The sequence below is a fragment of the Rhinolophus sinicus genome, linkage group LG06 (assembly GCF_036562045.2).
Source record: "Rhinolophus sinicus isolate RSC01 linkage group LG06, ASM3656204v1, whole genome shotgun sequence".
NCBI classification, from domain to species: domain Eukaryota; kingdom Metazoa; phylum Chordata; class Mammalia; order Chiroptera; family Rhinolophidae; genus Rhinolophus; species Rhinolophus sinicus.
In genome coordinates, this window is record NC_133756.1 from 120,646,461 (window position 1) to 120,668,213 (window position 21,753).

A 21,753-nucleotide genomic window follows, 5' to 3' on the forward strand; every position below is an offset into this window, starting at 1 on the left:
TTGCCCCCATCTCCAATCTCCCTCTCTTGCCCACGTCTCATCCTTGTCTCCATCTGTGTACCTGTATCTCTCGTCCCTGTCTGCATCTCTGTCTCCTCTCTCCATTCACGCCCCCATCCCAGGCTCCGTTTCTTCGTCGTCCTTGTCTCCATCCCCCCTCCTGGGCCGCCTCCTTGGTCCCCGCCAGGATGGGACCTCGCTGGGGGCGGGGCCGAGGGCTGGATCGGAATAACTCGGTTATCAGGACGAATTGAATTAACTTCTTCACACGAGCGCTGCCGGGCCCGTCTCCCCTCCCTTCTGCTGGGCTGCAGGTGGGAAAACCGGGGAAAGGGGTCGGGACCCTCTGGCCTGGCACGATACTTAGAGACCAAAGGTCTGGTCTGGATTTGGGTGGAATGGGGACTTTAGGGATGCGGTCCCGCGAAGCCCCGCCCTGCACCTCCCGAGGCCCTCAGCAGGCGGCGAGGACCCTTTGGGGTGGAAGGGTCGAGGATGGATGGGGGCGGGGCCTGGGCGGCCCAGGCCCCGCCCCGAGGAGCTCGCCCCGCCCCGCCCCCTCAGCGGTGTCCTGCGCGTTAAAAGGCGCGCGGGCCGAGCCTAGCTGCACTTGCGTCGCACCCGTGCGGATAGCTGCCGCGACGGGGCGGGCGGACTAGCAGGCGCTCAGAGCCGGCCTTGGGTCCTCGGCGCCTGGCGCTCGAACTCCCATCCCGATCCGCACCCGGCCCGGGACCCCGACCCCGACCCGGCCCGGTCCAGCCCCCGCCCTCGCCCCCCGGGCCGATGGACTACTCCTACCTCAATTCGTACGACTCGTGCGTGGCGGCCATGGAGGCGTCCGCCTACGGCGACTTCGGCGCCTGCAGCCAGCCGGGCGGCTTCCAATACAGCCCCCTACGGCCTGCCTTCCCCGCGGCAGGGCCGCCTTGCCCCGCGCTCGGCTCCTCCAACTGCGCGCTTGGCGCTCTACGGGACCACCAGCCCGCACCCTACTCGGCAGGTGAGCCCAGCCCCGGCGCAGCCCTCCCTCCAAATCCTGCAGAACCCCTAACCCCTTCCCTACTCGGCAAGTGATTGAGACTGTCTCCCAAGCTACCGCCATCCCTGCCCTGGCCAGAAAATGCCCCGCAGGACCCCAATTCCCCCTTGTAAGACATAGTTACCCTAGGCAGAGTTGAGACCCACCCTCTCATCCTTCCCATTCCTCATTGTCGATGCCCTATCCCTATCCCGCGCTTTTCGGGTCAAAGAATCAGATGGCTGGTCCAGCCCCAGGCCCCTCACCAGGCCCTCCCGGCCCCACCTGCAAAGATTGACCACCAAACCTCTCCATCCCCTGTATTCTTGGAAGACCCTCCAGGCCCATCCTTATCATCCCCATCCCCACCCCCACTTCATGCCTGACCCCCACCCCCAAGGACCCCTACAAGCAGCTGAGCTTTTCAGATGGAAACCTTCCTAGAGCCCCAGAAGCAGGCCCCTCCTGCCTAGTTTTGGACCCATTCCACCTGTGCACAAACCCTCTTGCACCACTGAAATCCGTTCTGTGACCTGAAGAAAAGGGTTCCCAGGTCGTTAAGCCACTTTAATTTCCCCATTCCCCATAGAGACTCTCCCAGCTAGAGTCAAGCCCCTTGATCCAAGTCCCCACCTGAACCCTCAGCCTCATGGAGCCTCTCAGCCATCCCTATCCTTCGATTAGAGCCCAGATTGCCCCACCCAATCTCCTTATTTCCTTCCTTGCTGGAAAGACCACTGGGACCCAAGTAGAAGACTGGGGTCTGGGGGTGGAGGAGGGGAGGGATGGTGAGATAAGGACCTGGATTTGGAGAAGTGATAACCAGAGAAATGGAGCCAGAAACTGAAATACGGGTGGGGAGACTGGGTGCTCTGGGCCTGATGTGGATGGGGATTGAGGACATGGAGAAAGGAAATGGGGAGATTGGCCCCAGAGAGATGAGGTTCTGAGATGGGGGAGATAGGGACAGGTACAGAGAGATGTGAGCAGAGATAGGAAGATTGGGGACCTGGGAGAAATTGGGACCCAGGGTTGGGGAGATGGAGGTAAGAACCAGGTGATGGAGACAGGAAGTATGGGAGATGGGGACTAAGGAAGATTGGAAACAGGTGAAGAAGATGGGGATAGGAATGGGGTATTGGAGATGAGGACTAGGGGGATAGAGAACTAGGGAGATAAGACAAAGATGAAGGATATTGGGGACCCCTGGAAAAATACAGAGACCTAAACAGGGGTTGGAGAGAGGGATGGGGAGATAGTGTCAAAAACACTTTCTATAGGGCACTGGGGACTGGGATGGGGAAGGTGGGAAACAGGGATGGGAAGAGAGTGAGGGGGAGGGCTGCAGCCGACTTCTGGGGACCTGGGACACAGAAGGGGGTGCCTGGGAAGAAAAGGAGCAAAGAAAAGATGGAGGGACCTGGGTGGGGAGAAATAAGGACCCTTCCCAGTGGGCACAAAGAGAATGGTCCAGAAGGGGAAAGTTAAAGAGAGGTGTGGATGGAGAGTGGAAGAGGAGACACCTGGAAGAGAAGGGCATGTGAGATGCAGCTGAGGAAATGAGGCCTGGGAAAGAGAGAGATGGCAGGGTAGAGGGGGGCCAGATCAGTACTGCAGAGAGCCCATGGCAGGATTGAAAGTAGACCCAGGCTAGGGTGTCTCAGTCGCCCAGCTGAGGTCCAGGACTGGTTACTGGGGAAAGCAGCGATGCTGATAAGACCTCACAGCCAGGCAAGGCTAGGGTGGACAGGGCAGGACCTGAAGTCAAGCGGGCTGACTGACTGAGGGAGTGACACGCTGGAGGTGGAGGGAACACGGCGAGGGCCGACAACAGGTCAGCGGCCTTGACCGGAGGATCAGATTTTGGTTCCCTCGCTGCTGCTTTTGGGTCTCCCTGCGCCCTGTCACCTTCACCCCTGCCGGCTCCAGCGAGCTATAATGAGAACGAAGCAGAGGAGATGTGCCAGGGGCGGGGAACTGTGAGCGATCCCCTTAGAGGCAGGACGGAGCGGGCTGAGCGCGGCCCCTCACGCCTCCACCCTCATTGCTTCCCCCTCCCGTGCACACCCGTAGTGCCCTACAAGTTCTTCCCGGAGCCGTCGGGCCTGCACGAGAAGCGCAAGCAGCGGCGCATCCGCACCACGTTCACGAGCGCGCAGCTTAAGGAGCTGGAGCGCGTCTTCGCCGAGACCCATTACCCCGACATTTACACGCGGGAGGAGCTGGCGCTCAAGATCGACCTCACTGAGGCTCGCGTACAGGTGCGTTTGCGCGCGTGTGTACGGAAGTGTACCCGCGGAGGGGGCAGGCACAGAGAGGCGGTGGGACAGAGACCTCACTAGGCGGCGGGCAGGTGCATCCTGCAGGAGGAAAGCTAGGAACGGTCAGGGGCCAGGGCACAGGCTGGGTATAGTTGGGCAGGAGAAGACGGGTATCCTGGGGAGGTGGTGAGGCCAGGACTTGGCAGGCCTGAGGCCATCGGGAGAGATGAGCTGTTCAGCCCCACGATTTCCCTTCAGTCCCCTTGGTAGGGATGGGCACGCAGAGGTGCTCGGGAAGCTAGGACGGAGGCCGATGGCTAAAGGGGGTGCCTCGGGCGGCCTCAGGGCCCAGAAAGGCTGAGGAGTGGGGGAAAGAGGGTCAGTTCCTTCAGGTTCTCCTCCCCAGCTCTGCAGCTGTGAAACCTCTGAGCCTGGGGCAGGCGCAGGGCAGAGGAAAGCTGCGCCAGGACCGACCCCGTTGTCTGTCTTACAAATCCGAGTACAGACATCGGGCTGGCCCGATTTTACTGGAGACCCTGAACAAAAGGTTTCTCTAGCGCCCTAAGCCTCTCTACACGTCTGCGGGACACTGGAGGCGGGTACTCTCGGAGCGTCTCTTAGGAGGGAATTTGGGAGACAGGTCCTTGGGTGACAAGGAAAGCGAAGGCGGGTCCGCGAGTGAGCAGATCCCAAAGGGAAGACCCTAAGGACCTGAAGGATGGGGCAAGTGGAGGAGAGACGAGCTGAGTGGTGGAGGACGGAGAAGGGCCACGCTGAAAAGGCTGGTGATTATCCTGACCCAGCCTCTTCCGGGCCGAGGACTCACCCGTGCCTTATGGCCCCAGGTGACCAGCCCCTGTGCCCACAGGTCTGGTTCCAGAACCGCCGGGCCAAGTTCCGCAAACAGGAGCGCGCGGCCAGCGCCAAGGGTGCAGCGGGCGCAGCGGGCGCCAAAAAGGGCGAGGCGCGCTGTTCGTCCGAGGACGACGACTCTAAGGAGTCCACGTGCAGCCCAACGCCGGACAGCACCGCGTCACTGCCGCCGCCGCCCGCACCCGGCCTGGCCAGCCCGCGCCTGAGCCCCAGCCCACTGCCAGCCGCCCTGGGTTCCGGGCCCGGCCCTGGGCCGGGGCCACAATCGCTCAAGGGTCCGTTGTGGGCCGGCGTGGCGGGCGGTGGGGGCGGCGGGCCGGGCGCGGGAGCAGCCGAGCTGCTTAAGGCCTGGCAGCCAGCAGAGCCCGGGCCTGGGCCGTTCTCGGGGGTTCTGTCCTCTTTCCACCGGAAGCCCGGCCCCGCCCTCAAGACCAATCTCTTCTAGCCGCCGGACTCTGGAGGCTCCGGGTCTGCCCCCAGAGACGCCCCTGCCCCTCCAGGACCTGACAGAGTCCGTCCCCATCCCGGCCGCCTTCCTGGAAGTCCCCATCCGTCCCCGCCTTCCACCGTGTGACCCCTAGGTGTGCCCTCCCCAGCTTTGGAGACCAAGTCAGGGCCACTCTCGTCCTCACCCACCCCCACCCAGTAGAGTGGGGTACTTTTCACTGGGACAGCCCACCACCACCACCCCAGGAGAGCCTGGAGCCCCTTCTAGCTTGGCTTTCTTTGGAACCGGAATCAAACGCCTGTTCCTTACACAGTGCTCGAATGTGAAGGTCTTCAAGGAGGAATAGCCGGCCTCCTCCCCTCCCTCTGCAGCAGGCTGGGTCATTCCTCACCATGGTGACCAACCGGCTGCCCCACCCCTGGGACCCACCCACACTGACCCCACCCATGCAAAGGCCAGTGGTCACAGGAGTAATCAGCAGCCTGAAGGGTAGAAACCGCCAATTTGTCCCTCACGCCTTTCCTCCCATCCGCAGCCGGTCTGGCACAGAGGGTATGCCCCTTAGAAGAGTGGAGGGGCTGCCAGGACAATGGGACAGAGAGGTTTCCTCTTGATTTTTTTGTTGTTCTTTTCCTTTCTAAAACTTATAATTTATTGAGGTGAGTTTTGCTCAATCCAAATAAAACTTAATTTATTGAAGATAGCATGTTGGCAACCCCTCTGAGTACCCAGGATGGGGATAGGCTGCCTGCAAGAGCCCAGTCCCCCATGCTACCAGGACCACCAAGGACCCACGCGTGCCCACATAGGATGGTATAGACCAGGAGACAGCGAGAACTAAGCAAACTGGCACTTATGGCAGAAATCCTCCCCCCACCCCTTACCGGCCCCAATTAAAGTGCCCGCCTTCCCTAAACCCACACAGAAAAGCTTAAATAAACCCCAGCCCAGTCCTTGGGCTGTTCCTTCATTTCCGGATGGACACCCCAGAGTGAGGGTTGGGGAGAGGTCCTAGGTGAGCCCCTCTGCCTGTAATTCAGGCTGGAGGAAACGGATTAAAGTGGGGGCCCAGACGTACCCAAATGGACCCCTCAGGCACCCCTGGGGCTGGGAGGAGTCCAGAAAGGGAGCACAGCACCAGAATAACCAAGGTCCTTGGTAACCACGGCAACTGATCTCTGGCGCCCCGACCAAAAGGCGAGGGGCAGGATGTCCTAATTAGGGCATTCCAAATGATTGAGCAGTGGGGAACGCAGATCCCCAATAAATACGCAGGGAGGTACTGCCACGCCCCTCATAACTTTTCAACTCCCGGGCCACGCTGGGTGTTTGTGGGGGGCGGGAGGAGCTCTGGGTTCGCAGCTTCGCAGCGCCAGCACGATCACTTGCTGAGTTGCAGGGTGTCCAGAAGTAGGCGCTTGTGAGCTGGGTCCTGCACCCCGGCCTCCTCCAGGTCCTCCTCGGTGATGTCGCTGTAAGAGTGAGAGTCTGGGAGGTGGGCGAGGTGCTCCGGAGGGCCCGTAGCTCCGCCCCTGGGGCCCGTAGCTCCGCCCCTGGGGCCAGATCCACCCCACCCGCCTCCAGCCCCGCCCCCACCTGAGAAACTCCAGGTCGTCCCAGCCATTGTGCACCAGGCCCTGCTCATAGCGCTCCAAGCCGATGGCCCGCAGCCAGGCGCCCATGCCCGCCTCGCCCAGCCTGCCAGCTCGCCCGCCCTGCGGGCATGGAGCCTAAAGGAATAGGGCATGTCAGGGGAAGCACTGACGGTGCCCCCCACACACACACACACAGAAGCACCCCAAACAGCCACATTCTGCCACGTGCTCTGGAGGTGGGGGAAGGGAAGCAAGGACTGGGGCTATATCATGTATCCCCCAACTCCCCATGCCCAGCTCAGGGTAGACGGGTGACCACTGAATGTTGAATGGTGGAGTAAAAGGTTATCACAGTTCATGGGCAAGCACACACCTCAGGTACACACAGCCAGCCACCCCTGGTCCACACACCTCCTCTGCCAGGTCCTCCTGGATGCTCTCTCGGATGCGAGGTGGAGGAAAGCTGAGGGGCCGGCCATAGTCCGAGGGCAGTCCCCGGGGTGGCTGCAACTCCAGGGGGCCTGGCAGGAGCACTGAGCGGCCAGGCCCAGCGGGAGCGTAGTCCACCTCACTCAGGGTCTTGGCCATCTGCAGTACCGAGCAGGAGCGGTCGTCTCCACTGGCTACCTCCCCCAGGAAAGTGCTGGTGGGTGAGGGACCTGGGGGAAGTGGGGGTCTTGGATGGGCCTTGGGAGGTGGTGGGCCACGGGCCTCACCCCCACTGCGTCCCCGGATCACTGGCCCTGGCAAAGGATCCAGGCTGGGGGGCAAGAAGATGGCTGAGTCCGGCAATGGTGGGGGTGGAAAGTCTGGAGGGGGCAGTGTGCCTCCAGACTCCTCATCTGATGAGCTCCCCTCTCCCACACGGGGTGGCCGATGGCGCCCGAGCTGTGGAGCAGGCACTGTGATGGCCACCTTGTTCTTGGTGGCAGGTAGGACAGGAGCCCTGGCAGGCGAGGGTGGCTCTGGGGGCAGCAGCTGGTGTGGGACCCCTTCAAGGACGTAGTAGGCAGGGTTATTGAAGCTGTTCTTGAGTGGGGGGGCCACCACCCCTTCTGGCTCTGGAGCCCCCTCTGGCTTCAACCTGGGTAAGGGAGCAGGATAATTAAGTCAGGACCCAGAAACCCAAATTGAAGATCGTAGGTGCAATGGAAGGAAAACCAGGTTTGGAGCCAGGAGACGTGGGCGCCAGTCCTAGACTTGCATATGATGGTGAGCACATCCCTTTCCCTCTCTGGTCCTTGGTGTCCTCATCTCTGACGGGGAACGGGATAGCTGAATGGATAACACCTAAACTTCCTTGCCTCACTCACTGAGATTCAGATCTTTTATAACTTGTAACTGTGAAACCTGAGTGTAAAGGGGTGAAAACAGGTGCCAGAAGGCAGGGCAATAAAAAAAGCCCTTTGATGAGAATGACCAGCCCGATTTGGAAAGTCTCCAGAGGCATCTGAAGGGCCAGTCTACTGAGGAATCTTACTCAGGAATTCAGGTTAGTTTTATGCAAGTCTGGTGATAAAACGAAGGTGATTGATACAGCTGAAGATGAGTGAAAAAAGGACCAAACTGGACCTAGGAGTTTTTATTTAAGTTCAAGCAACAATCCAATATAATTAGAAAGCAAGCCTTACTTTCCCAAAGTATGATCCACAGAACACTAGTTCCCCAGGATATTAATAGTTATTGTGTAGAAAAGAAGTTTCCTGGCCCATTAAGTTTGGGAAACTATTCAACAGAGTTGAAAAAGGATTTCCTTCCTGTCCACATGCTCAGAGCTTTTGCTAATACTAATATGCATTGGGAATATCTAAGAAAAGAATCTAGCAAAAACCATTTCCCAAACTCATTTGATCACAAACCCATTTCCATCTTGTAGGACAGAATGCGCCGAGAGAAATCCCAAGTTGAAGCATGTGCCTTCTCCACACAGAAGGCTCAAGCTGTTTACACGGAGGAAGCTGTTGCAGAAACCATTTCTAATTCTATTTTTTAAGGCAGAATTGAGAGGAAAGGCTGACCGTGCTCCCTTTGACTCAGGGAGCCACACCTAAGGGAGGCCTGGCCAGCCAAAGTGGCCATGGGCATAGGGTGCCAGCACCTCCTGCCTTGGGGTGGCACAGCACCCAAGCAGCAGACGCACCACAGGCTGGCCCTGAGAGCCAAGCACTGCAATGGATAAAGTAGGGGGGATGACAGGTTCTTCTCTCACCTGGGTGTCAAGGGTTCCTCCCGGGGAGCTGCTCGAGGTGGGGCTGGGGGCCTCCCAGTTGGCGGTGGTTTCTCTGGTTCTTCAAATAACTTGGACAATGGGCAGGAGGCCTCTGTGGGGGCTGGCTTGCGGCTCCCTGACCTGCCAGGGGTGCACGAGGCAGGGAAGATGAAGCAGGGCTGACCAAAGCCCCCAGGTACCCTTTACATGACACCAAACAATAGTCCCAGCTCACCTGGGCTCCTGGCTGCCTCGGGACACAGAAGGGGCTTTGCTCTTTGCTCCTGCTTCATCCTTATCAATGCTGATCCACTCTGGGGAAGGAAGGGAAAGGAGGCTCAGAGGGGATCTGGAGTGCTGGATCCCAGACACCCACTGACTTTCTAGCCCCTTCCCAGCTACTCCTCAGGATAGGCTGATTCCCAGCCATGGCCGCAGCACTTCCACATACTGTGTTCCAGGGATTCCAACATGCCCTCCTCCCACTCCGTCCTCCCCGCCTAGACCTGCCCACACCACCCCATCTCATGCCCCACACCCCTCCTAAAGGAGCCCCCACCGTAGAGCCGCTCACGGGTGCCCAGGCGCTCTGTGGGCACCCGCACCTTCATGGAGCCGCGGATGTTGCCTGTCTCCTCGCCCCGGTGGGACAGGAAGGTCAGGAACTGCTGGGCTGTGCTGCCAATCATAGACTTGAGCGCCACGACGCACTCCCCTGAAGGGCAGAAGGAGCAGACTCACAGGCTGCCAAACCTTCCTAGGACCCGCCTGGCTTGCTGTGCCCCTTGGCACCCCGGCCCCCTCACCGTAAGACTCATAGCCATCCATGGACTTGACCGTGAGCAGGAGGTGCTGGTCCTGCAGGTACTCGATGTCCGCGAGAATCGGCTTCAGCTGGGGGGGGAGAGGCCACGTGAGGAACAGCCCCCACCACCCCCTCCTGCCTGCCACTGGCCCCACCCTCAGGCTCCTGCATGCTCACTGCCACTCAACTCTTGAGGAAAGACCCTAAATCCTTAACACAGAAGACACAGCTCCACATGGGCCTTTCAAAGCACTTAATAGCATTGTAACTAATTAATTTTCTGCATCCTCAAGGGCCTGACATTTAAGAAAGGCTCAAGAAGTATTTATTGAATGAATGAACAAACTGTGACTTCATTCCACGCCTCCCAAATAAAGCAAACACCCTCATCTTCACTCATGCCACCTCCTACCTGACCACATGGACACATATGCGTGTGCTCTGCCTGCCCTCCCAGCCAGGCCCCCGAATTCCCTCTGCCACACCTCTCTCTGCAGCCTCACCGTGGGCAGCTGGCGCGAGGACCACTGCACTTTGAGGAAGTTGATGTTGTCACTGCTCTGGGCATCGTTCTCGAAGCTCTTCTTGTACTCTGGGGTGGGGGGAGGGGACACCCAACTGAGTGCCACCTTCCGGCTACTCTTCCCCCTAACTAGGGGGCGGACTGCTCTGGGCACTTCTGGCCTCCCACCCCCCGCCTGGCCCACTCCAGCTCTGGGGCCCCTCTGACCCTCCAGGCAGGTGGAGTAGAACTCAATGAAGAACTTGGTGCGGCTGGCTGTCTTCACAATGGCCTCGATGCTCTCAAACTCAATGTAGGCCTGGTCTGAAGTCTTTGAGAGCCCTGAGGAGCAGGGGTAAGAAGGCAGACGTGAGAGCTGAGAGGGTGGCAGGAGGAACAGGAGAGAGGAACAGCCCTGGGACAGGAAATCAGGGGCCCTGGCAGAACAGAAGGGAGGGCCAGGAGGGGCCTCCTCAGTGCCACGAAACAGAAAGACCCCAAAGCCCAGACCCCGCATCGGGGCAGACAGACAACCCAAGGAGGAGAGGCCATCTAAGAGGGGGCCAGGCACCAGAATGCCACAGGGATTGCCGCCAATAATCCACCATACCATCAGGCACACACAGGGGCACACATGTGACCCCAGGTGAACACACATACATGTTTATATTCAAACATACACATACATACTCATGCGCATGTACCTCTCACAATGACCCAGGCGCACAGACACCCTCACACATCATATTCAGAAACATCCCTGCCTGTACGTGTAAACACACACACATACACACTCAAACTAATGCACATCCCAGGCTTCCACCTGTGCCCACCCAGATGTGTGCCATACCCACAAGCACATCCAGAATAGTTACCTTTCTTGGAGATGAACTGAGAGGTAACTCCAACCTCAAATGTCCCAAAAACGGGGGAGTGGTCGCTGGTGACAATATCATCGGTACAACCTTGGGAGGGGGATAGGAGTAGGGAGTCAGGGGAAAGCTCTTTACTCTCTGCTCTCACTTCCCAAAGTCGGGGCAGAGTCAGGACACTGACCACCCAGGATCACCCATCACCCCGTCAGGGAGGCTCTGACCATAGGAATTGCAGATGATGTGGGTCTCGGGATAGGATTTCCAGAGAATCCGGTCACACCATGAAGGCACATTGGTCCGGACCTGGAACAGGGACGGCAGCATGGTCAGGGCTGACAGCTGGGGGTTGCTCACTGTGAGCCCCCAACGCCCCCCAGAGCTGGTGAGGCCCCACACCTATGGCCTCAGAGGGGTCATAGGTGCTAGAGTGCTAACTGCAGAGGCCCACACCCTTGACCTCACATACATTCTTGGTCCACTGCAGCCCTGGGGGTGGTCTCCAAGGCCCACCCTGTTCCCACTCACCCCAGTCGGCTTCTGCTTGTGCCAGGCGTATGTGTCCCGGGAGCCCCGCTCGTAGCGGTAAGTAGGCGGGAAGGAGATCTCCTCCTCACCTAGGGAAGGCAGGGGACAGGGCTCAGGGACTCCACAGACCTCTGGCCCTCAGAGACCTCCTACTGGGCCCATACTCACTGAATCGAAGGAAGACCTTGTGCTTTTCCCGCTCTAAGTTGAGCTGGTCCACTCTGAGCAAGGGCTCAAACTCCTTCCTGCTGATGTAGTTCAGGATCTCCTGGGGTGGAGACACAACGGCTGGAGACCTTCCCTCTGAGCCAGAGCCAGAGGTCAGAGCCTCTGACCCCCAGCCCAGCCATCCTACCAGCCACCTGCTGGGCTCTGCTCACACCTGGATATCCATATCCAGGCGGTAATTGAGGTCCCCAAACCAGAAGAGGTGAGTGAAACGCAGAGAGATGTCAAAGGCGCTGAGCTGCCGGTCGCCCAGAGAGAGCAGCCGCAGAATGTCCAGGTAGTTCTGGTTCCGCCTACAGTGGGGAGAGGGGGAGGTCCCTGGGTCAGGACTCAAGGACAGGAGGAAAGGTAAGAAGGCTCTGGAATCAGGGAGGGCATAGGGATCAGTGTCCCGGAGGATGGAGAAAGGTCAAGGTCAGGGACAGACAGAAGCATCTTGAAGTGGGATAAGGCAGAAGGGGTTCTTTGGGGATGGAGATACAGGTGGGTCATGGACTGGGATATGGGAGACGGATGGGTCTCAGGCAAAGAGGGTATGAGGGTAAAGAGATTTGGGTAGGCATCCCCTCACCGGGCAGTCTTCTCATTTCCCGAGGTGAGGTGACAATTCACAAAGCCAAATGAAGTGCCATTGAACATGAAGGAGACACCCACAGCCCCCTTGTTTCCTGTCGTGGCAACAACAGGAAGGCCCAAGTCACCCTCAAATGGCTCCCAGCTCTCCTCTCTGCCCCTTGAAGCAGTAGTGGGAAGATCCTCCCACCCGACCCCACCCCATGCTAACAGGCAGGCAGGCCCCTGAACACACACCCACACCTTCCCTGGGGGTCCACACGGGGCACAGACAGTCCATCTGGAAGGCCTGAGTCTGTCTGCATGTGTGAGCAGAGCCCATGGAGATCACAGAGGATCCCAAGCGTGAAGCTGCAAGGACCTACGGATTCTGGGCAGAACCTACCCTGGGGAAGCACTGGACTGCAAACCAATAGACATGGGCACTGTACCAGGCTCCACCACGTACTGGCTGTGGTGGAGCGGTCACTCAACCACTCTGGCCCTGAGTTTTATCATCTATGAAATGGAGATAATTATCTTGGCCTGCCTTCCTGATGGGGCTGAAAGAGACTTAGAATATGGACATGCTTTACAAAGTTGAAAGAGTTCTATATATGGAAAAGCTGAGACCACCCAAAACAGGGAGACCCTGGGCTGGAAAGGAAACAGGAGATGTGGATACAGACCCCGCCCGTTCTGCTCACCCAGGGTGTTGGCAATGCCTGTCTTCACGCTGGACGTACTGACGTGGCTGATGCGGTTCTCATGCTCTGGCTTGACCAGCACAGCCACTTTGATATTCCACAGTGACTGCATGGCAATCTAGATAGAGGATGCAGAGTCACCTCTGTCCTGAGCTGGGCTGCTATCGGCACCAACCCCCATCAGCCCACACTGGACGGTCCTGGCAGGCACAGGATAGGAAGGCCTGCTATCCTTGTTTCTCAGGGACCAGAGAGAAACAGACCCTCCCATAGCGTGAAGGACAGGTTAGATCTCCTAAAGGATATACTCATGGAGAGGGTCAGTCAGTCAAGTTGTGTTCCCCATGGCCAAGCAGGATAGTTTGGGGGTGGTGAGTGAGGAGAGGGGACTGGACAAGATGACCCCCCTCACCGGGCGGTAATCCAGATCTGTGAGCTCCTTGAGGCCCCCGCGGAGCAGGTCCAGCCACTCTCGGTCACCCACCGAGTTCTCCTGGGTCCCAAAAACATAGATGTCATGGGGTATGGTCACTGTGACCTCATCCAGGGTCTTCCCCAGACCCTTCGATGTGAACCAAGACGTCACATTTTTCGGAGGTGGCACACTTCCTGGAGGTGGAGGGGATAGGGAGTGGTCAGGCCCCTGCCCTGGGGCCATTTCTCTTCCCACGTCAGCCCTTGCCCCCGGGCCTGACCCATGTTCCAGGTGCCTATGAAGACGGAGATCATGTCAGGTTCATCCTGCTTTGAGTGCTTGTTCTTCATGAGCTGCAGCAACTGGCAGAAGGCCTCCCGCTTCTGGGGAGACAGCAGCCAGTCAGGGCAGGTAGGCAGCCAGGGAACCCCTCTTTCACAGGGATACCCGGCTAAGTGACAGGGACCACGAGGAGTGGGTCATGCCTGTCCGGTTCCCCACTGCATACCCACTACTCATGCATATAACAGGCGCTCGACAAAGGTCTGAATGAGCATTTGAATCCATCCGCAGGCCATCCACGCCCCATCTACATACCCTCTGCCCTGTCAGACCCACCCCTGCCAGGAAGGATGACATGCTTACATCATTCGTCCCCTCTCTTCCCGTCCCAGGGGAACCCCGCGGCTGCCAGTGGCCCGGCCCAACCTGCTGCTCACCCGGGCACTGACGAAGATGAAATCCTTGCGCTGTGTCCGGTCCTTCTCCTTCTCAAACACAACGCCCAGCTTGTTCTGGACACGCTGGGACTTAATGAGCTGGCGAACTAGGGGATAGAGGATGGGTCACACTGGCCTGTGCTCCAAGGCCGGGGCTACCCTGCCCACCCTCCCAGGTCAGGCCCTGGCTCACTGCGGTCATGCGTGAAGGTTGTCCAGTCCTCCTGCGAGTCCCGCTGTCTCCGCAGCAACACCAGCCGCCCGCCCTCCACGTCCACGCTCAGCGTGAACTTCTGTGATTTCCCAATCTTGGTCAGGTCACCCAGGGTCACATCCAGCTTCACCTGCAGGCCAGGAGGTAAGGAGGTGCTGAGAAGACCTTGGGGCAGGCAGCACCCCCTTCAGCCCATGAGGCCCCACCTGGCACGCTCTGCCATGTACCTCAAAGGCCTGCACAGGGATGGTCTTGGCCTTACGTGTGGACGGCTGCAGCGGAGCCGGGGGAGCTGTGGAACTCATATCCTGTAGGGCTTTCAAGGCCTGGAGGGGGCAAGGTCAGGGGATAAGGTCAGAGGGCTGGGGCCAGGAGAGGCACAGCTGAGGTTGGGTCAATGTTAAACTATAGATTCAGAGTTGAGATCAGTTAGGCCAATGCGAGTGGTCAGGGAATGGTGGATCAGGGGTCAGAGGTCAGGAGTCAGGCTACCTTCTTCTGGATGCCTGACAGGAAGTCCTTTAACACCGATAGCTTCAGCACTAGGCTCTCTAGTTCCTGCTCCCCAGTCTGTGGTGGGTTCTGCGGGGAGAAAGAATGAGGCTTGTACACGAGGCCACCAAGCAGGAGGTCGCCCACCCAGCCCCAGAAAATGAACCCATTCCCCAGAGGTCTCCCCACAAGCCCACCTGCTGCTGCAAAAGGCGGGTCACCATGGGTGAGCTCTGCTGGTCAAACACCTTGGACAGGATCTCCAGACCCGACAGGACCTTGTCCACCTCACTAGGAGAGAAATCAAGTCGGAAAAACTCCCCACCTCCCCACCCCTCGATCCAAATATAGGGAAGGGAGGGCTGCAGCCTCCACCATGAGGATACAAGGGTTCAGGTGAGGAAAAGTCAGGAGGCAATGACTGGATCCCTCTTCAGGGTCAGAGGTCAGGGCATTCGCGCAGCAAGGGGGAATAGGTGAGGACAGGTCAGAGGTTAAGTGTGCAGTACACGGTGTTGGATGTCCCAGGTACCTGTGCAGCCTCCGGCATGAGGTGGCGAGGGTGCGGGTGAGGTGGGGCAAGTTGCTGGCTCCACTCCGAACAGCCTCCAGGTCCAGCCCGTAGCTGCCCTTCAGGTACTCGTGCGAGACAGTACTCAGCCCATTGGGAGCACTTCAGGGAGGGGTTAAGAAGTCAGTGGAGGCCCTGCTGACCCTGTCCCAGCAACCTTATCCTGTCCTTAGAGGAGATGATACTGGTGACAACCAAAGTGCCATGGATCAGGGTGTCTGTCTCTGGGGCTGAGATGGGATGGGGATCCCTGAGGGTGGGGCTGGGGCTTAAAAGGTCTCCCTACCTTTGGCGAGGACATAGTTCTCAAAGGAGAAAGGGACTTCCTGCTTAGTGGAGGGTGTTGAGGTCTTACCTCTCAGCAGCTGGAGTTGTAGGGGTCTCAGGGGCTGGCGGGGGGCTGCTGGGCCCCATAGGGGCAGAAGTGCTGGTGGAGCCAGAGCGCGGGGGCAGCGGGGGCTTCTCATCCTCCCCATCTGTGGACAGGGATCAGCGGGGAATCTTTCTGGGCCTCCTGCCCTCAGTGAAATATGGGGGTGCCATGGCGGTCAGAGACTTCCATGGGAAGGGGGTAAAGGGCCCTAGCATCATGGTTAGGGGTAGGGGGCGTTAGGGGAAGTGGGTTGAGAAAATGGGATGGGAAGAAGCAGGTAGTGTCTGAGCACAGGGCAGGGCAGGCATTTGTACACTGCACACCGGGTGGCACCTGAGGCATCGCGGTCATCTGAGGGGTCCAGCTCTCGCTCCCGCTCTACAGGCAGCAGCAGGGCGCAAACGAGGCCCTGGTTGGGCTGGGCGTATAGGCCGATGAGCTCCCCCAGGGTCTGGAAGCGGCGCACAGGCACGCCTTGCGAGGTCTGAGGCCAGCAAGGGTGGGAGAAAGGTTAGCCAGCCAGTCCCAAGCAATAGGCTAGAATCAAGGTCAAGAGTCAGGGTCCAAGCTCCTACCTGCACAGCCAGGAAGTCTTCTCCATCAGGTAAAATTCGGTATGTGTGCACATGCTTCTGATACCTGATGGCAAGGCAAGGGTCAGAATCTGTTACCCCCAGGATGGGGTTTAAGCCCCAAGGCACCTCTCCTCCTGTCACTGTGCTCAGACCCCAGCCCTTTCAGTTTGGTTTCCCTCAAACCATTTGCCCAGGTTATACAAGGTTAATGATGGGGCCTGTCCACATCTATCCTGCCAGTGTCACCAACAAGCAGAACTCCCCATCCCCCACCCAGACCTACAAGTCTCCACACCCACTGCAGGGCCTGGAAAGCAACAGGCAGCTCTTTTGTGGCCTCCACAGCTGTCTAAACAGCCCCTCTGGGCTATGGTACCAGTCTGGGTCCCCCGCCAAGTAAGAGTCCTCAGAAGCCTGGGTAACCGCTGTTTGCATGCATGGGCGATGTGCTAACACACATGTGCCTGCTGTCTGTGTTTACGTTGGTGTCTAGCTGTGCTGAAGTTTGGTGTGCCTGGGGCAGTTTTGCTAGGGAGTGTAGGGGTATCACTCTAGGGATTTCTCCCCCTTTCCCCAGACACCAGGAAATTGGGATGACCCAAGGAGGCCCCCTGTGGGAGACTAGGCCTCTAAGAGCCCCAAACTGAGGAGGGGCAAGAGGGGTGTTGACAGATGGCAGCAACAGCTGAGCAGGTGACAGCTGAGCCAGGCCTGGGTGGTGCAGACCATTCTCAGTGGGGCTGGAAGACTCCCTCTGCAGCCACACCTCAGAGCAGTCTTGCCCAAGGGGAGTCACCTGGGCCTGTGTATATTGGGCAGGAAGGGGCATTGGGCCTAAGAGAACACCAAATGCCTGTTTGAGAAGACCCTATACCTTGGCCACAGGATCATGCCCTCCCCTCAAGTAAGCCCTTTCTGAGGACTCTCTTGGCTGCCCACCAGACACAAGCCATGTGGGTGTCTGTGTGTTGACTGGGTGTGTTCGTTTGTGGACTGTGGACCTGTGTTTATAACAATAATAGCATCCCATTAACTGAGCCCTGTCTCTGTGACAGACCAGGTACTCAGCACCCTACAGACGTGATCTCACTTAATCTTCACTTTTTGAGGCAGATATTATCCCCATTCTCCAGAAAAGGAAACTGAGGATCACAGAGGAAAAGTAATTTGCCTAAGGTCACAAACCAGGTAAAAGGCAGAGCTGGGATTCAAAGCCAGGGCAGATGCCAGAGCCTATAAGCTGGCCTGCTGGTCAGATTGCCTGCGCCTGTTGGGGCAGGAATGTGTCCTGAATGTTACCCACGTACATGTAGGTGTGAATACAGGTAAGCAAATATGTTTCTGATTGCCCAACCCCAGGCCCCTGAGATACAAGGAGTAGCCAGAATCAGCTGGCAAAGCTGAAGTACCCCTGCCACAGACCCTCACCCCACCCATTTCCTCCCCTGGCAATGGAGCCAGGATTCTCCCCTCCTGGGACAATAACGTCCCTCAGTCAGACACAGACCCAGCTGTCCCCCTCCCACTCAACAGCTGACAGAGCACCTGCCTTCCTCCCCTCCCTAATTAGGGGGTAGTGCCTCGGAGGGACTAGGAGGCAGGGCTCTAGGATATTCATCTGCCGAGGCTGTCCCTCTTTAGTTTCCCCTGCTGAGCCTCAGACTTGGGGCATAAGCTGAGACTTAGTGCCTCCTCCTCGTTAGGTCCACTGCCTAGGTGAGGGTGTCTCAACCTCAGCACTAGTGGTGTTTTGGCCTCTATAATCCTTTGTTCTGAAGGACTGTCCTGTGCTTGTAGGATGTTTAGCAGCATCTCTGGCTTCTACCCACTAGATACCAGTAGCACCATACCAGTTTTGACAACCAAAAATGTCTCTAGACATTGCCAAATGTCTCCTGAGAGGTAAAATCAGCCCCAATTGATTGCCAATGCACCCACAAAGATGTACAGAAAACAGAGGGGAAGGAACTGAGGAATGGGGGTTGGGTGGTCTCCTGTGGCTAAGGAGGAACACAACTAGATCTAAACAAAGCAGCTCTGTAGCTAGCTTCCCACTTACCACCTCTCCCACTCCTGAGACCCACGGGAGCCCACCCAGTGTCAGACTGAGTGGTGCCGGGGATAGCTCAGAGAGGAGACTCTAAAACTGAAAGTGCAAACTCACCCCAACACCACCGCCACACATGGCTGATGGGTATAGGCATAGGACCAGGCCCACTCAGAGAGCTGCCTGGTCTAGGCCCACACTCAGCGCTCATAGCTCAGGGCTAGTGCAGCCAGGAGCCCAGGGTACACACACTCACTCATTGATTCATGAAATAATGACATGGCCCCATACAGCCTCACCCCCTTCTTCTCAACACCACCCTGCCTGGCAGCCCCAGGCAAACACAGCCAGGCAGGCTGGAACCTCAGTCCTGGAGGCATAGTGAGGCTCCCTAAGGGAGCTGCTGACCATCCTCACACACCCCATCAGTACCTCTGGCCTCATCTCCCACTATGCCTGCCACTTAGACAGCCAATCTCTGTATAAACAGCACTACACACAGCTGCAAAGGTACATCCTCACCCCCACACACACACACCTGCTCCTTCTACCCGGAGGGTGCTTGAGGGGGTCTGTCAGAGACTCCCTGTATTTTTCCCCCTTACAGCCTCCCCGGTAACAAGACCGCACATACTTAATATCAAGGCCCCAGAAAGTGCCCCCAGACACACAGCAGGAAGGAAGTGCTCCTTGCATCCTTCCTTAGTTTCTGCATAAAGCCAAGGCCCCACTCTGGGGGGCGCTAGCGTCCCATTGTCCCAAGCCATCCTTATACACTCAAGGAACGAACCCCAGGCCGTGCCCCCGCCGGGGGAGCCCCAGCGCCACTCACAGGACGCAGAGCGCGAAGGCACCCGCCACGCTCTCGCTGTCTCGGACCAGGAAGCTGCCATCACGGCCTGCCCGGGCCAACAGCTCCTCGGCAGCAGCGCGGCTCAGGTCTCGGTGGTACCAGGCGGGGGCCGGGCTGCCCAGCGCGCCCCCCGGCCCGGCGCCCCCTGGGCCCGGCGCCCCACACGCCGAGGCCATGGTCCGCGCAGGGCTCAGCGCCGCCCTTGCCCACCGCCCGGCGCCATCCCCCCGGCACGATGGCGGCTGAGGATGGGACAGGTCCTGGGCTCCGGGCCTGAGGCTCGGCGGACCGGGCCGAGTCGGGGATCCCGGCTCCGCGCTCCGCCGCGCAGGCCGCCTGGTTCGCCGCGCAACCGCCGCCGCCTGCAGCGCCGGCCTCAACTTGAAGAGAAAGAAAAGTTTGTTCAGAAGCGGCGGGGGAGGGGCAGGAGGAGCAGAGCGCAGAGCCGGCGGCCGGCCCCCTCCTCCTCCGCTCGGCCCACCGCCCGGACCGCCCCTGCCCCTATCTCTTCCCGGAGGTGTTGATGCCCCCACCCCGCATTCCTGCAGGACCCGGGACCCCCGAAACTCCAGGGATAACTGGTCACCCAAACCCCACAATGATCCTGCCCCGCCATCATCACCCGGAGGAGATCCAGCCAATCGCCCCAGAGAAATCCAAGTCCCCCCATCCCGCGCCCGACCTCCCCTGAGAATGAGTCCCCTTCAGTACTCGTAATGATATGACCCCCAACTCCCATAGACGTCTAACTGCACCCAAATCCTTCCTTTCTATTTGCACCCCCTACAGCCTCGCGGAATCGAGTTCCCAAAACCAGCGAAGGACCTAGGATGAACCTCCTCCCATTACTGCGGCCCTGACTCCCGTCAAATCCAGCCCCCCTTAGACCTGAACCCCCAGTCTCCACTAGGTCCAACCCTCGACAAATCCCGTGGGGGGGTCCCCTCCATAGAGATCCAGTCCCCCACAAACCCTCAGACGAGATCCAGTGTCCTCAAATCCCAACACACTGTCCCTGGTAGCCCCTCTAAGCCCGGGCAGAGCCTTTCCTCCCTCTTGGACAACTTCCCTAGCACCATCCCCCATACCCGCAGGCCCGGGCCTTGAGGGGTTCAGCAGTCCGAGACCAGGCCTCCCTAGCCCGTCCAGAAAAAGTTCCCTCCACCCCCTGGGCTCCCGACCTCTCCCCAGAGCCGCGGCCGCCGCGCGCCGACCCCTCCACCTCCTGGGCCGCTCCGATGTCCCCTTCCCGGGGGAAGCGGCCCTAGACTCTCAGCGGCCACTTAAGATGGCCATCCTCTGCCGCTGCACCCCCCCTCGCCTTCCGCCCCGCCTGCCGCTCCGCCCCCGCGGCTCGCGGCGGAGCCGGGGGGCACCCGCGCCCCGCCTCCCCTGACCCCTTGTCTCTTTCCCGGACCCACTAATGCGCGGAGTGACCTCGGGCAAGTCACGGCACTAATTCAAGCCTCGCCTTCCCGCTCTGTAAAATGGGGGTAATGTTATGAGAGCAGACTCAATGGGACTGTGCTTGTAAAGCTCTCCGCACAGGGCCTGGCATCCAGTAGGCGCTCCCGAACGGCGGCTATTTTTATTATTAATTAAGGAGTACCGAAGGTGACAGCTGTGTAAACTGTAAAGCGCAGCGGCGGAATGGACGGGTATTATTAGCACCCGCCCCCGCCCCAGCTACTCCCTCCAAGTCAACAAACTTGAGCCTTTGTAGGCGGGACACCGAGTGAGGAGCTCCCCAGACCTAGCCTGCTGCGACGCCCCCGACCCCCCGCTCCTACAGCGCAGCCCGGGACTACTACAAGGCGGTCGGAAAGGGGGCGGGGTCCATAGGAGGGACCGCCCCGCCCCTTCCCCAAAAAAGACCTAGCCGGTGGCGGCGTCTCAGGGGAGTCCGCTTCCTGCCCCGCCCCTCCGTCCCCTAGCTCCTTAAAGGCGCAGGTTTCCAGCCTGGCTCCCACTGCGGCCAACTCCCGGGACGCTGTCGGAGGGTTCCCTTTAACCTGGGACAGAGCTTTCACTTCGCTGAATTGAACCTGTGTCTGGGTCAGTCCGACGACCTCCTTACTCTGTTTCAAGTACGCATTGACTTAATCCAGCTGGAGCAAAGACTGTGATGTGGAGGGGGCTCTGTGGGGCCTTCCAGACTAGATAAATAGAATGATTAAGAGAGCCTCCCACACACCCAACAGTGTCTCCAGGCCCATCTAGAAACCCAACAACTCATCCTCTAATCTGTGCCCAACTTCTGTCAGTCACCTCTTGGTGTGAGGGAAGTGAGTCTGCCAGGAGGGGGCAGCCTGGTGCGGCGCGGAAGACTAGGAGTCTTCACACCTGATTCTAGTTCTAGCTTGATCACTCACCTGCATAGAGCTCTCAGACAGGTACCCATGCCTCTCGGGATAACTGCAGTCAGAGTGTGGAGGCAAAGACTTCCCCAGGAGGAAAGAGGAAGTGAGAGACCCAGAGGTGAACTCAGGCCCAGTTCCTGGGGGCTGTGCAAAGACAGAACAACCCTCCAGGACAGGCATACCTACCATTCCCAGGAAGGGACAAAGGTAAGAATTTCCATCCCTCTACCAGCCACACCTCCAGGAAACAGCAGGGCTGAACCAGTTCAAGGCTCTTGAATATTTTCTCTCCAGGAACCTCCCAGATTGCCCTCCGCATTGGCTCTCTTCCTCCTCTGGAGGTCCCAAGCCCCAACTCTGCCCCTTTAATCTACATCATGTGTGAATTTTTTTAAAACCCCTCACTGGGAATCCATAGCCTTCCTTAGACTCCCATCCTCAGCTTTCTCACTGCAGAGCTGAGCACAGAGCCTGGCAGACAAGGCCTGGGAGAAAGGGGAGGTTTGCGGACCAATATAAATAATGATTTCCTG

The 21,753-nt window shown here is 58.6% G+C and overlaps 2 protein-coding genes across 5 annotated transcripts; one reads left to right on the plus strand and one right to left on the minus strand.

The window, feature by feature from the left end:
• The first annotated feature begins 632 nt into the window (after nucleotides 1-632).
• Nucleotides 633-5,157, plus strand: PHOX2A (paired like homeobox 2A). The gene is made up of 3 exons (XM_074335835.1): nucleotides 633-1,003; nucleotides 3,095-3,282; nucleotides 4,151-5,157. Exons 1-3 carry the CDS (start codon nucleotides 787-789, stop codon nucleotides 4,598-4,600), a joined length of 855 nt encoding a protein of 284 aa, XP_074191936.1. The 5' UTR covers nucleotides 633-786; the 3' UTR covers nucleotides 4,601-5,157.
• A 120-nt stretch (nucleotides 5,158-5,277) lies between these two features.
• INPPL1 (inositol polyphosphate phosphatase like 1) lies at nucleotides 5,278-21,394 on the minus strand. Of its 4 annotated transcripts, none has more exons than XM_074335829.1 (29): nucleotides 21,233-21,394; nucleotides 18,840-19,240; nucleotides 15,961-16,024; nucleotides 15,719-15,869; nucleotides 15,368-15,488; nucleotides 14,974-15,114; nucleotides 14,639-14,732; nucleotides 14,442-14,531; nucleotides 14,177-14,275; nucleotides 13,929-14,079; nucleotides 13,736-13,842; nucleotides 13,297-13,399; nucleotides 13,014-13,210; nucleotides 12,602-12,719; nucleotides 11,914-12,010; nucleotides 11,497-11,635; nucleotides 11,283-11,382; nucleotides 11,115-11,203; nucleotides 10,811-10,892; nucleotides 10,590-10,679; nucleotides 9,943-10,056; nucleotides 9,716-9,804; nucleotides 9,214-9,301; nucleotides 8,967-9,122; nucleotides 8,643-8,721; nucleotides 8,408-8,548; nucleotides 6,610-7,282; nucleotides 6,200-6,333; nucleotides 5,278-6,075 (listed from the first exon to the last, which is right to left on the minus strand). In XM_074335829.1, the coding sequence occupies exons 1-29, from the start codon at nucleotides 21,236-21,238 to the stop codon at nucleotides 5,985-5,987; spliced, it is 4,005 nt and encodes a 1,334-aa protein (XP_074191930.1). In that variant the 5' UTR covers nucleotides 21,239-21,394; the 3' UTR covers nucleotides 5,278-5,984. The 4 variants fall into 4 exon arrangements, with proteins under 4 accessions (XP_074191930.1, XP_019599869.2, XP_019599870.2 ...); XM_019744310.2 differs by lacking the exon at nucleotides 21,233-21,394 and adding an exon at nucleotides 20,042-20,200; XM_019744311.2 differs by lacking the exon at nucleotides 21,233-21,394 and adding an exon at nucleotides 19,949-20,160.
• Nucleotides 21,395-21,753: the final 359 nt, after the last annotated feature.

What these genes read in the sequence shown, in the direction of transcription:
- PHOX2A (XM_074335835.1), top strand. Translation starts at nt 787, where the DNA reads ATGGACTACTCCTACCTCAATTCGTACGACTCGTGCGTGGCGGCCATG. An exon ending in GCCCGCACCCTACTCGGCAG is followed by an intron (nt 1,004 to 3,094) that starts GTGAGCCCAGCC and finishes GCACACCCGTAG; the next exon opens with TGCCCTACAAGTTCTTCCCG. An exon ending in TCACTGAGGCTCGCGTACAG is followed by an intron (nt 3,283 to 4,150) that starts GTGCGTTTGCGC and finishes CTGTGCCCACAG; the next exon opens with GTCTGGTTCCAGAACCGCCG.
- INPPL1 (XM_074335829.1), bottom strand. An exon ending in TCCCTGTGCAGGCCTTTGAG is followed by an intron (nt 14,080 to 14,176) that starts GTACATGGCAGA and finishes CCTGGCCTGCAG; the next exon opens with GTGAAGCTGGATGTGACCCT. An exon ending in CAGATCTGGATTACCGCCCG is followed by an intron (nt 12,720 to 13,013) that starts GTGAGGGGGGTC and finishes TCCTCTATCTAG; the next exon opens with ATTGCCATGCAGTCACTGTG.